This window comes from Girardinichthys multiradiatus, chromosome 18 (assembly GCF_021462225.1).
Source record: "Girardinichthys multiradiatus isolate DD_20200921_A chromosome 18, DD_fGirMul_XY1, whole genome shotgun sequence".
Classification (NCBI taxonomy): domain Eukaryota; kingdom Metazoa; phylum Chordata; class Actinopteri; order Cyprinodontiformes; family Goodeidae; genus Girardinichthys; species Girardinichthys multiradiatus.
Window position 1 is genome coordinate 34,208,373 of NC_061810.1, and position 12,240 is coordinate 34,220,612.

Sequence of the window (12,240 nt, forward strand, 5' to 3'; positions counted from 1 at the left end):
ATTGATAAATATTCTCTTAATTGAAATTGCTCAAAATTATATATTTATACATTTTAACCACTAAACACAATTATGATATTCTTCCCAATTAAACAAAGATGGGCTTAGCTAAATTCCTAAAGAGAGCATATACCAATATTAGAAAGATCTATTGCTAACGGTAGTATTGGGTTTGCCAGTAAGTGGCATCTTTACTTGAATATGTATAAACAATAAAAATGTACATTAAGTCATTGTTTTGGGTAACCTTTCATGCTGTGTCCCTCTTGTTGTAGATCGGGCTTATAATGAGTCTCAGATGGTTGCACAGACCACAGCAGACGTGTGTCTTATGCAGATGGTATGTTAAACTGTGTCTCTTGTGCATATTTGTTGAATATATCTTCTTCTGTTATGTGCTATTTAAGAGACAAGGTCAAAACATTTCAGTCATTACTTGTCTGTAAATTTTGATCTGATTTTATTTTCATTCACTGATTTCCTTCGAACAGAAAACTACATGGCATCCAATAACTCGTTTCTATGGCAATCTAATTTCAGAATCATTAATGACAGGGTCATTTTAGTTCAGGTTTTGATATGTGTTTTTCTCTGCATAAACCTGTTTCTGATCACAACTTTTTTTCTGAAGGATTACTTTCACACAACCATGCGCTACGTCTTATTTGTTGTAACACTGTTTTCTGACTGTCTGTTTCTGATAATGACAGATATGCTGCTTATTTTGAACTACTTTAGTTTAACCATTCAAATGTGGCTGTGTCTTATTATCTACATTATTTTGTCTGTGTACACGCTTGTCACACCGCTCACTCTCACTGCAATGGTTCTGGAGCGCTATGTGGCAATCTGCATGCCCCTGCGACATGCAGAGCTGTGCACCACACACAAAACTGTCCACCTCATCCTCATCATTCACAGTCTCAGCTCAGTTCCCTCTATTGTTATTATCTCTATCTTTTTTGCAACAGCATCTCTCACTCTCTACACCACAGGCAGAACATGCTCTGCAGAGATGTTCAGTACGTACCAATGGCAGGAACATCTGCGATCGGCTATAAGTCAGTTTTACTTCATGATCATGTGCATGATAATAATTTTCTCGTATGTTCAAATAATGAAAGTGGCCAAAGCTGCGTCGGGGAACAATAAAAAATCAACATGGAGAGGTCTCAGAACAGTGATTCTTCATGCTTTCCAGCTGCTGCTTTGTCTCATCCAGCTGTGGTGTCCCTTCATTGAAAATGTTGTGCTTCAGACTGATTTGATGTTATTTATTAATATCAGGTACTTTAATTATGTAACTTTTATTCTAGCTCCAAGATGCCTGAGTCCTCTGATCTATGGTCTCAGGGATGATTTATTTTTTCAGGCAGTCAGGTACTATGCTCTCAGTGGCTTGTACAAGAAGCAGCTATTAGGTTGAGGGAAGCATATCATTTAGAGAAATCCATCCCAAAATACTATATGCTTTTTTATGCATTAATAAATACTGCAAATGTTTGGTGTCATCTTTTTGTACTTGTCACAATGAAAACAAGATTTATAACAATGTAACAATGTACTTTTTGGATCTTTCCTTGTATCATTGATGTTTCATTTCATAAATGGCCAAGACAAGGAGGTGCTCAATTTATTTCAAAGAGAAAAAGAGAAAATGTATGGGCATTTGGGACCAGTGTTTATTTTATTCAAGCTTTATAAATACATCTTACCACCTTTGACATTTAACTAGAGTCTGTTGACATAAAATGGATAAAACAACATTATGTAATATGTGTTTTTATGATTTTAAACTTCTCAAAATGTACACTCTGATCCATTTAATTTTTATGACGGAGGGGAAATGGGTCACCCTGGAAAAACATTGGCCACCCTAGTGGCCCTACCAGATGTGGTTAGTTGTTAGTTTAACACAGAAGCTGAATTGTCCATGCATCAGCGAACTCACCTGCCTTTTCCAATTACCAGTGAATGCAGCATCAGACAATGGTTAGAGTTTGCCCTGCTTAAATAATGTGTTAATTTACTTGTTTATACTTGTAGTGTAATGAACCACTGTTCTGTCTTTTTAAATTATCGCTATATGAGCTGTTGGGCTGGTAACATGTATAACACGGTGAGGAGGGTGAGCCTGGTAATCTGTATAAGGGAGATGTCAACATGCATTGCAGAGGGCTGCAGCAGATCCTGATAAGGCTTTTGAGTTTTTTGTTTAGCCTTTTCTGTCTCATGAAAGTCTGATGGTGCCTGTTAGTTCTGTTGCTGGGTCTAATATATTCACTTTGAAACGGATGCAAACAGTCTATATATATTTACACCTTGCATATGTGTGGCATTTTTGCTCGCTGTTAACTCTGGCTTGCTGCACTGAAAAAGTTTGCATGACTGCCGCACAATTTCATGATAGATCAAATGTTTGTGTGGATTACCACACTCTTTCACGCAATGTTAATTTTTGTAATCCCGAGTTGTATGCAAAACATTGCACCACAAGGTTTTGGTGCATAAACACGGTTCAAACATGCAGCTCCAGAAGATTGTTGTGCCAATGATGAAGGAAAGCTTCACAGAAACTTAGGGGAACATTGTCTGAAGGTCAGAGTATGTGTATTGTTTAGGGTCTTTAAGCTGCAGGCTCAGATTTGGTTATTATAGTTAATATTTACTGGCAATCAATATTGTACCTGTTCTTCCATGTTTTTGACCAAAATAACCTGCATCAATTTTGTTCGTCAAGGCCTTTCCCTACATTGTTAGATTTTGTTTTTGTTTATTTAATAACACTGTGGGCCAGATGCCAAGAATAATCTATGATTTCATACCATACCATACCATACCATACCATACCATACCATACCATACCATACCATACCATACCATACCATACCATACCATACCATACCATACCACTTTACTTATAAAACACATTAAAATAGAAAGAAGGCCAACCAAAGTGCTGTACAATGAAATTAAAAGAGAACACAGAATAAATACTGTAAAACAGCAGAGGTAAAAAGAGAAACAATCCCAATAACTAGAATGATAAAAGCACAAAGAGGTTAAGAACAACTCACACTGGGTCAAAGGCAAATAAATAAAACTGTTTTTTTTAAAAAGACTCAAAAACAGTGAGAAAGAGAGCCTGCCTAGCATGTTATTGGAAACCATTCCACAGTTTTGGATCTGCAACAGTGTAAGCCGTGTCACCTCTAAGCTTATAACGTGTGATTGCTGAGGGACATATGACTGCAGCAGATCAGAGAGATAAGGGGTCAGAACTTTTGAGAAACAAAATTCTTAATTTTGACACAAAAGATTCTCTTGGAGAGGTATGACATAAACCTTTTGAGGTCTGACCCTGTGTTACCCACCCACTGCTCTAGCCTAGAAATAGGGATCTCATGGTCAGAATCAGAATCAGCTTTGTACAAGTTTGTACAGACAAACAAGGAATTTGACTCTGGTACACTTTGCTCTCAAAAATAAAGAATATCTACTTAAATGTACCTATATACACAATTGACGTTACAGTGGAATATAACGTGAGATCAGTCCAAGTATGCATGGTGTTGTTCTGGACTGTCAAGTGTTCATCAGAGAAACAGCCTGGGGGAAGAAACTGTCTCTGTGGCGGCTGGTTTTAGCAGACAGCGCTCTGTAGCATGGACCTGAAGGTAAAAGCCTAAACAGTTTGTGTGCAGGGCGGGTGGGGTCTGCAGAGATTTTAGCTGCCCTTTTCCTGACCCTAGACCCGTATAAGTCCTGGATAGAGGAAAACTCAGCCCGGATGATGCGCTCTGAAGCCCTGATTGTTCGTTTCAGTCTGGACCTGTCCTGTTTTGTGGATGACCCAAACCACACTGAGATAGACGAAGAAAAACAGACTGAATTATGGCAGTGTAGAAGATGACCAGCTTGTCCTCTGGAAGGTTGTACTTCTTAAGTTGCCTCAGGAAGTACAGTCTCTGCTGGGCCTTCCTCCAAATATTGTCTATGTGTGAGGATCATCTTAGGTTTCGAGAAATGGTGGTTCCTAGGAACCAAAGGTAGTCCACAGTAGACATAGTGTTGTTGAGTATGGTGGGGGTGTGTGTGGGGTTGGTGTTCTCCGAAAGTCCACCATTATCTCCACAGTCTTGAGTGAGATAAGTTCCAAGTGGTTCTGAGCACACCAGCGTACCAGCCGATCTGACTGCTGTTTGTATGCAGACTCATCACCATCCTGGATCAGTCCAATAATAGTGGTGTCATCTGCAAACCTTTGTAGTTTCACAGACAGGTCCGCTGAGGTGCAGTCATTGATGTAGAGGGAGAAGACGAGTGGGAAGAGAACACCCCTCTGGGGGGCACCGGTCAAAAACCAGCCAAAAATTCAAGCTTTATAGAACTGTAACTTGCCATATTCCGCTCTGTAGGTCTCAAAACCCGCCTAGCATAAGCTATTGGCCTCACCTTGCCTGCCTGGATTTGAGAAAGGACGGCCCCAGAGCTACCATGACTGGCATCAACCTCCAAGATAAATGGTTGAGTGAAATCTGCATAGGCTAACACAGGTGTTGTTCTGAACTTAGCTTTCAGAGTATCAAAACTCTGTTGACATTCATCAGTCCAACATGCAGTGAGTCCATAATCAGGTTTCTTGCCAGACTTGGCACCACCACAATGCGGCACAGCTCTATGCAATGGAGCTGCTAGTTTGGTAAAGCCTTCCAGAAAACGGTGATGATAACTGGCGAAGCCAAGAAAAGACCACAGTTCTGAGACCTTGGTGGGGTTGGCCAGTTAGCTACAACCTCGGTTTTACTCGGATCTGTAGCAACCCCGTTACCAGAGATCACGTGCCCTAAATAACGTACCTCCTTCTGAAAGAAGAAACATTTGCTGAGTTTTGCTTTAAGTCCCTGATCTTGGAACCGACCCAGCACCAGCTTCAAGCGCTCCAAGTGTTGCTCCACGCTAGAAGAGAACAATGTCATCAAGATATAGCAAAACTGACTGGCACAGTTGATCACCAAATATCCGCTGCATTAACCACTGGAATGTGCTAGGCACATTACAGAGCCCAAAAGGCATCCGGTTCCACTCAAACAGCCTGAATGGAGTACAAAAAGAAGTTTTTAGACGATCTGCCTCTACCACTGGTACCTGGTTATACCCACCAGCCAAGTCCAGAGTGGAAAACCAGCAGGCACCAGACAATGCACCCAATGACTCCTCTATACGTGGAAGAAAAAATGAATCTTTTCGGGTCTTACTGTTTAGCTCTCTATAATCAACACACATACGAATACTCCCCTCTTTCTTCCTTACTAGGATGATGGGAGATGCATATGGTCCCTCACCACCTCATATTGAGTGTGTGTGTGTGATGCATCATCAACTTGAGGAATGTCATGAGCTATCACATCAGTACAGCCCAGGTCGCCATCATAAGAGAAGAACACTGGCATATACTGATGGAGCAAAGATCTCACCTGACCCTGTTCTTCCACAGAAAGGGAAGACAAATCCAAGTCCTCCACCTACTGCTGCACATTCACTGAGGCTGTCTGACCCAGCATTGTAGCAACTTTTGCGGGGACCTCAGTGATTCCTGAAGGGAGGCTAACAACATTGACAACATTCAATGTACCCACAACAAAGCGGGGATATAACACCACCTCAGTTGAACTAACATTAATGACAGGCACATAAGCTGTACCCCTAATTACCTGAACCAAGGCAGGGGAATCAACCCAGAAGGCAACCCAGAGTCCAAAGGTTCAAACAGAGCAGTAGAGCCCGAGTACTCCTCAGAACATGTTGCAGCCACAATTTTCATGACTCCACAAGGAATCTGACAGCCCTTTTTACCACTGTCCTTAACCCATCTTGGACTATGCCCAGGTTCTTGTGAATAAACAGAATGGCACTGCTGCAATGCCCGCATAACTGACTGGGGGGCCTCAGAAACACCAGACACAGAAGACCGAGCCACACCATGCAACCCAAACAGTTCTTTTTATTCTTTATTGAAATTATTTTCCAAACAAGTGTACATCCAAACCTTTTTCCATTTTTTAAACATCCCCTAGACAACCCTGAGAAGCTGTACAAAATCTATATGTGTTTTGGACAAAACCAACTTTGCTATCCTCTATATTACTCCATCTTTCCAATCACTTTTCCAAACAATAATTAGGTTTTCTTGTCCGTTCTTCTCCTCAAGGTCTTCTCACTGAGAATTACCTGCAAACAAACTATTTACATTCTGTAGCACAATAAGGGTACCCCCAAACCCACAATTATTCTACAAAATCTGATCTCAATGGTGATATAAAATCCATCCAATTTTTCCAATACTTCTTAAATTTGCCAGATTCTAATCTGATAGAAAAGGTCAGCCTTTCCATTGTATATATATTATGCATTACATCAACCCAATCTTCCACTTTAGGAGCCTCTGCCTTCAGCCACTTCCTAGTAATAGCTTTTTTACTACCTACTAACATGATTCTATACATATGTGACCAGGTGTAGAAGGATGGGACAGACACCAACAGGTCCCAAAATATAATGTGGGTTTTATTTCCCGACCATCCTCAGAATGTGGACAACATTAAATGTGGTTTGATTTTTCGTTTTGTAAATATGTTGCGAACAACTATAAAAAAAAAAACAAACATGCAAGTAGTGCGTTCATCTCAAATCAAAAACTACAGTTTCTCTTTCATCACGATCAGAAAATTATAGCTTGTAACACCGCTTCACAGAACTATTCAAGGCTTCTTTGGAAATAAAAAATAAAAACCCAGATAATAGAGCATAAGCATAAGAGATCAAAAAAATAAAATCTACCAAAGACAACAGTAGTGGCCTAACAGAAAACATATTTTCTGTTTTACTATAATAAAACAGAAAATATGCCTCTTTATCTTGTTCTTTACTAACCGGAACCAACTGCTGCCACTCAGTAATGACGTCACACATGCGACATACGCACGCAGGAGACAATGCCATACTACCTGAAGCAACAGTGCCACCTGCTGGAGCCTTTGAAAACTACACAAGGCAAAAAGAGAGAATAATAGCGACTTCTGTTTTAGAAGTAATAATTTATTTATTTCACTTGACTACATTCTCCCCTGTCTGAAGTCAACATCTCTGTGACTTCTTAACCATCAACCATAGCATTGAGTTTAGACATGTAAAGAACTATACCCGCTAACACCTGGGACAGTACATCTGGCGTGAAGGACATAGCATTACACGCAGTCAAAGGTAAGTTAAATAGGTAAGCTCCACATCTTCATGCATCCCTCCCCAAAAACATCTCTGTTTTAACAGGCCAAGTGTCCGTTCTATACCTTGGTGGACCATCTGATCATGTACACTAGTGAGCATTTTTCCTTGAGACATGCAGGTAACAACAACTGGTGACATTTCCAATGTGAACATCCTGGATCTCACGGTACAAGAGTCCAGCTTTTTCTGTGAGATGTGGCCACTGTTTCAGTAGGGAGTACCGGGTTTGCAGGGTTTTCCTTTCTTGAAATGAGGGTCTTCTTTTCATGTTCCAAAATATTTTTAATATCTTAAGTGTCGGGTCGGAAGTTTAAAAGTTTTGGAGCTCAGTTCTAGTGTAACTAAGGAGTGTAGGTGTGTTTTTGTGTGTCTCATTGTTTGTTTCCTCACTGTCTGATTCTGAGGCATTTAACTGCCTCACCTGAAAACACTCAACCCCTGCAGCTACTAACGTAGGATCTAAACTGGTGCCTGTCCGATGGCTGTCACATATGGCCACACAACCATCGAGCTCTGCATCCTCTGAGTAAGGATCGGACTCATTTAAAGCCGGCTGTCTGGAAAGGGCATCAGCTGCTCAATTACAACGATCAGGCCTGTTCTTTACATCGAAATCAAATACAGCCAATGGTGCAACCTAACGCTGCTGGATAGCTTCCAACTTAGCAGTGGAAAGATGACACAGTTGGTTGTTGTCTGTCAGGACTGTGAACTTGGACCCAAGGAGATAACTCCGAAATTCTCTGTAACCGCTCATTTTAATGCAAGACGTTCCAACTTCATGCTAGTGTAGTTTTTATCATTCTTTTCAGCCCTTCTAAATCGACAACTTGCATAAGCTATGATTTATTTTCTTCCCCCCTGTACCTGGTGTCGGACTGCACCTAATCCCAGGTTGCTAGCGTCTTTCCCCAACACAAAAGGAAGCCTAAAGTCTGCAAAGCCCAGCATGGGGGCAGTGGTTAACTTGTCTTTAAGATGTTTGAAGGTCCCTAAACACTCTGGCGTCCAGGCAGACTGGAACAACTGATTAGATTTAGCTGGGCTGCGCTCCTTAAGACAGGTATTGACCACCTCATGGAGAGGTCCTGCGACCTGAGAAAACCCTTTGATAAATTTCCGGTAGTAACTGCAGAACCCTAAAAAGGATCTGAGCTCCTTTATTGCACTGGGAGTAGGCCATGTCTTGACAGCACTAATTTGATCTGGATCTGAAACTTGGTGACCCAGAAACGTGACTTCGGACTGGAGAAAGTGACATTTTTCAACTTTGACCGGACTAAGACTATTGGCGAAGCATAAGAGCTGGAGCTCTAATTAATCACACCTTTACTTAACGGTTCTGAAATGTAATTTCTGACCTCTTTGTACTGGTTTGGGGGGATCCGCCTATAGGACTGGGATACCAGGGTTCCATCTAGTACAGGGATTTCATTTGTAACCCTGTCAGTGTAGCCTAGGTCTTCATCATGCACTGCAAAAACATCAGCATATTTTAACAACAATGACTTGATCTCTGCCTGCTGCTCAGATGTACAATCTAGGTGTAACCGATCAAGCAGGATCTGTATGTCGCTGTCGGGCTCTTTGCTGCCCTTCTGGTTGACAGTAACTTCCTCATGGTTAACAGATATGCGCTGAAACTGTATTTCATATGGGTCACCTTCTATGCAATGACGGAGTTATAACACCTAGCCTGGCTTTAGCTGGGAGCCACACATCATCTTGTGAAAAGTTTAGTACTTGGACTGGGAAAAGATGACTATTGGCTGACATTACTGTGGGCAAAACAATCACTCCACCAGGCAGTGGGGTGTTGCCTGGTTCTAATACCAGAGAGGAGATGTCATTACAATGTCTCCTAGGGCCTCTAACATAAACTGTGGAGACTGAATAGACCAGCCAGGTGACATTTATCTTTTTGAGTTACATGCGCCACCACTGACTTTTCTACCAGTTCTGCCTTCTATACCTGCTGAAAAGCCTCTCTCCAATCTGAAACAAGCTCTCCTCCTAGAGCTGCATCAAACTCAGCGAGTATCAGCTCTTTGCATCGTTTAGCGATGTTCATTACAATAATCCCAGGTGGGGATTAATCAAGTCCTTTGCTGTCTGCTGCATTGTCCTCTTTAATTATCAAAAATCCATATTCAGGGATAGTGATTCCCATCACTTCAATATCTGGCTCAACATAACCTAGGTAGGGTAACGGAAGCTTGTTAGTAGCTGTGATTGTGAGCCATTTAGATGTACAGTGTATGTCTTTGTCTTCTCCGTGGAGGTGGTTTCGGAAAAAGCCTTCAGTTAAGGTACTCGCATTGCTTCCTGAATCAAAAAGCCATTTCAAGGAAGCACCATCTATTTTAATGTCTGGGGCATTTTCCTACTGGATTTTCCAAAAAGCACTCTTTAGTTAAAGTCTGGGGTGAGCCTTCAGACTTCCCTCACGTTGCTCCTAGCAACCGAAGGTCCTACTTTCCCTGCACAGTGGCATCAGGCTGGCTGTTTGGCTGAGTGTTAGACTGACTGGGGGCTCTGCGTGCAGAGCATTGCCTGGCCATGAGTCCCACTCCTTCACATCTCAGGCAGATGGGCTGGCCATCTTTAGTGTACCTGAGTGTAACATTTGGCCTATTACTTAGATTTGCTCCATTAGGTTTAGCTTTTTGGGTGGGCAATTCACGTAAAGCATTTATTAACTCTCCAATAGCTTTACCTTGCTGAGCTATTATTTTTACAACTTCCGGGAGTGTCATGGCCATCTCACTTTCTGTGTTGCTGGGGGTCTCAGCACTTGAATGTTTGTTGGGACTTTCACCAATCAAATTCCTGCTTCTTGCCACATTTGTATTACAGGGTTGGTCTTCAAGGCTCCACATAATGGTCTCTTCACGAACATCAATAAGACTTGACCTTGGCTTCTCTCTGATGAGTCTTCTGAGCTCATGGCGGAAGGTGGATTCACGCACGCCTTCAATTAATTGATCCCGAATCGCAAGCTGTGGGTTGGCAACCATATCAGGAGAAATTAACAAAGCGGAGTTAAGAAGCTGAGAGAGTGCATGTGAGTAATCTTTCAGGTCATCTCGGTCCAACTGACGCCGTGCATGTAACAACTGTGGTGTGGTGCGCTTTTCTTCAAATGCGTCACCCAAGTATGAAAGCAAATCACTGGGTTTAACTGCTTCTCCATGAGTACGTAGTTTGACTTCATCTAACGCAGAACCTTTTAGGAGTGACATTATAAAGTCTACCTGGTCTTGTTCCCGTGGACCCCTCAAACTGATATCCTGTTCAACCTCATCTACAGAGAGAGCATCCTCACCCGGGTCACCATTAAATGGCACTATGTGTTTCTCTCTAGGCACATACACGATGGACCTTATTGGTACATCACCCAAAGAAGCAATACTTGACATGACAGCATCATGTTTTCTACTCAGTTCAGTAATTTCTGACTGTAATTGTATCAACTGGTTACCACTGTTAGCACTCTCAAAAGAAGGTGCAGCAGAATCACCTCCCGTTTGGCTCGTTCCAGGTATGGATCTGCCCTGTCCTTCCTCATTATCTGACATTTTGGAATGTCTCTGTTGAAGTCACAGTCTTTTAGAGTTGTGATGTTGCTTGGCCTCGTCCTTAGAGGTTGATGTGTAGTTCTTGGCACTTTAACAATTACGTCCCTCTCCTGAAGCTCAACTCATCCCGACTCGGCCCCTCTGGAAGCTCTGCACCACTAACAAACCAGATGAGACTCCTCTTCACCACTACTGTTGTCTTTTAGTTAAAATAAAAAATTTATAATATATAAAAAAAATGGTCAAATCAACCTGGAAATCCCACTTCTGACACCCAAAAGAGAGGGCTGGCGGTTATGTGACCAGGTGTAGAAGGATGGGACGGACACCAACAGCTCCCAAAATATAATGTGGGTTTTATTTCCCGACCATCCTCAGAATGGGGACAGCATTAAATTTGGTTTGATTTGGCGTTTTGTAAATATGTTGCGAACAACTATTTAAAAAAAAAAAACATTCAAGCAGTGCGTTCATCTCAAATCAAAAACTACAGTTTCTCTTTCATCAGGATCAGAAAATTAGCTTGCAACACCGCTTCACAGACTTATTCAAGGCTTTTTTGGAAATAAAAAATATAAACCCAACAAGAGATCAAAAAAACAAAATCTACCAAAGACAACAGTAGTGGCCTAATAGTGGTACTATAATAAAACAGAAAAAGCACCACTTAATAGTCATTCAACTTACATTTGTGCAAAACTACAGTACATTCCATTATACACTGTTTTCTACATTAGCAACTTGAACCCATTTGAAAATGGCTGACAGCCTGCCCAGACTAGAGCAGACACTCGCACAAGGAACCCTGGACAGTCTATCTCCCCTCTGAACAAATCAATTGCACAAAAGTCGATGAACAAAACAAAATAGTAACTGCTCAACCTTTAGTAAAGTTTCCATATAATCTTTGTTAAACACTCACGCTGTCACGTAGCCCTGCATGTTTCAATGGGAGGAACTCCTTCCTGACCGTAAGGCATCAATCTACAGCAATCTCCGTTTCTACAGAATAAATAGACCATAAATCTTTAAGTATAAGGCTTATCACAGCGTTGTCTACTAACACCAAAGAGTATATTTAGGTCTCCTTACCATTTTAAGACATTTTCCACTTATCGTTATCTTGTTCTTTACAAACCGGAACCAACTGCTGCTGCTCAGTAATGATGTCATGCACGCGACATATGCACGCAGGAGACATTAGCTGTGTCCCAATTCAGGGGCTGGATCCTGCGAAGGCCATATTTATAGACCGATTACGTCACAGCGTGGTGACGAAGGCTGTCCCAATTCATGAATCCTTCCGAGACTCCTTGAAATGCGGCTGACAAATGTGTCCTTCTTTTGCCCGATTTGAAGGATGGGTCATGAGTAT

The 12,240-nt window shown here is 41.7% G+C and overlaps 1 protein-coding gene across 1 annotated transcript; it reads left to right on the forward strand.

Annotated features, from left to right (window-relative positions):
* The first annotated feature begins 499 nt into the window (after positions 1-499).
* On the forward strand, positions 500-1,426 carry LOC124884699 (odorant receptor 131-2-like). The gene has a single exon (XM_047392749.1). The coding sequence runs from the start codon at positions 500-502 to the stop codon at positions 1,424-1,426; it is 927 nt and encodes a 308-aa protein (XP_047248705.1).
* Positions 1,427-12,240: the final 10,814 nt, after the last annotated feature.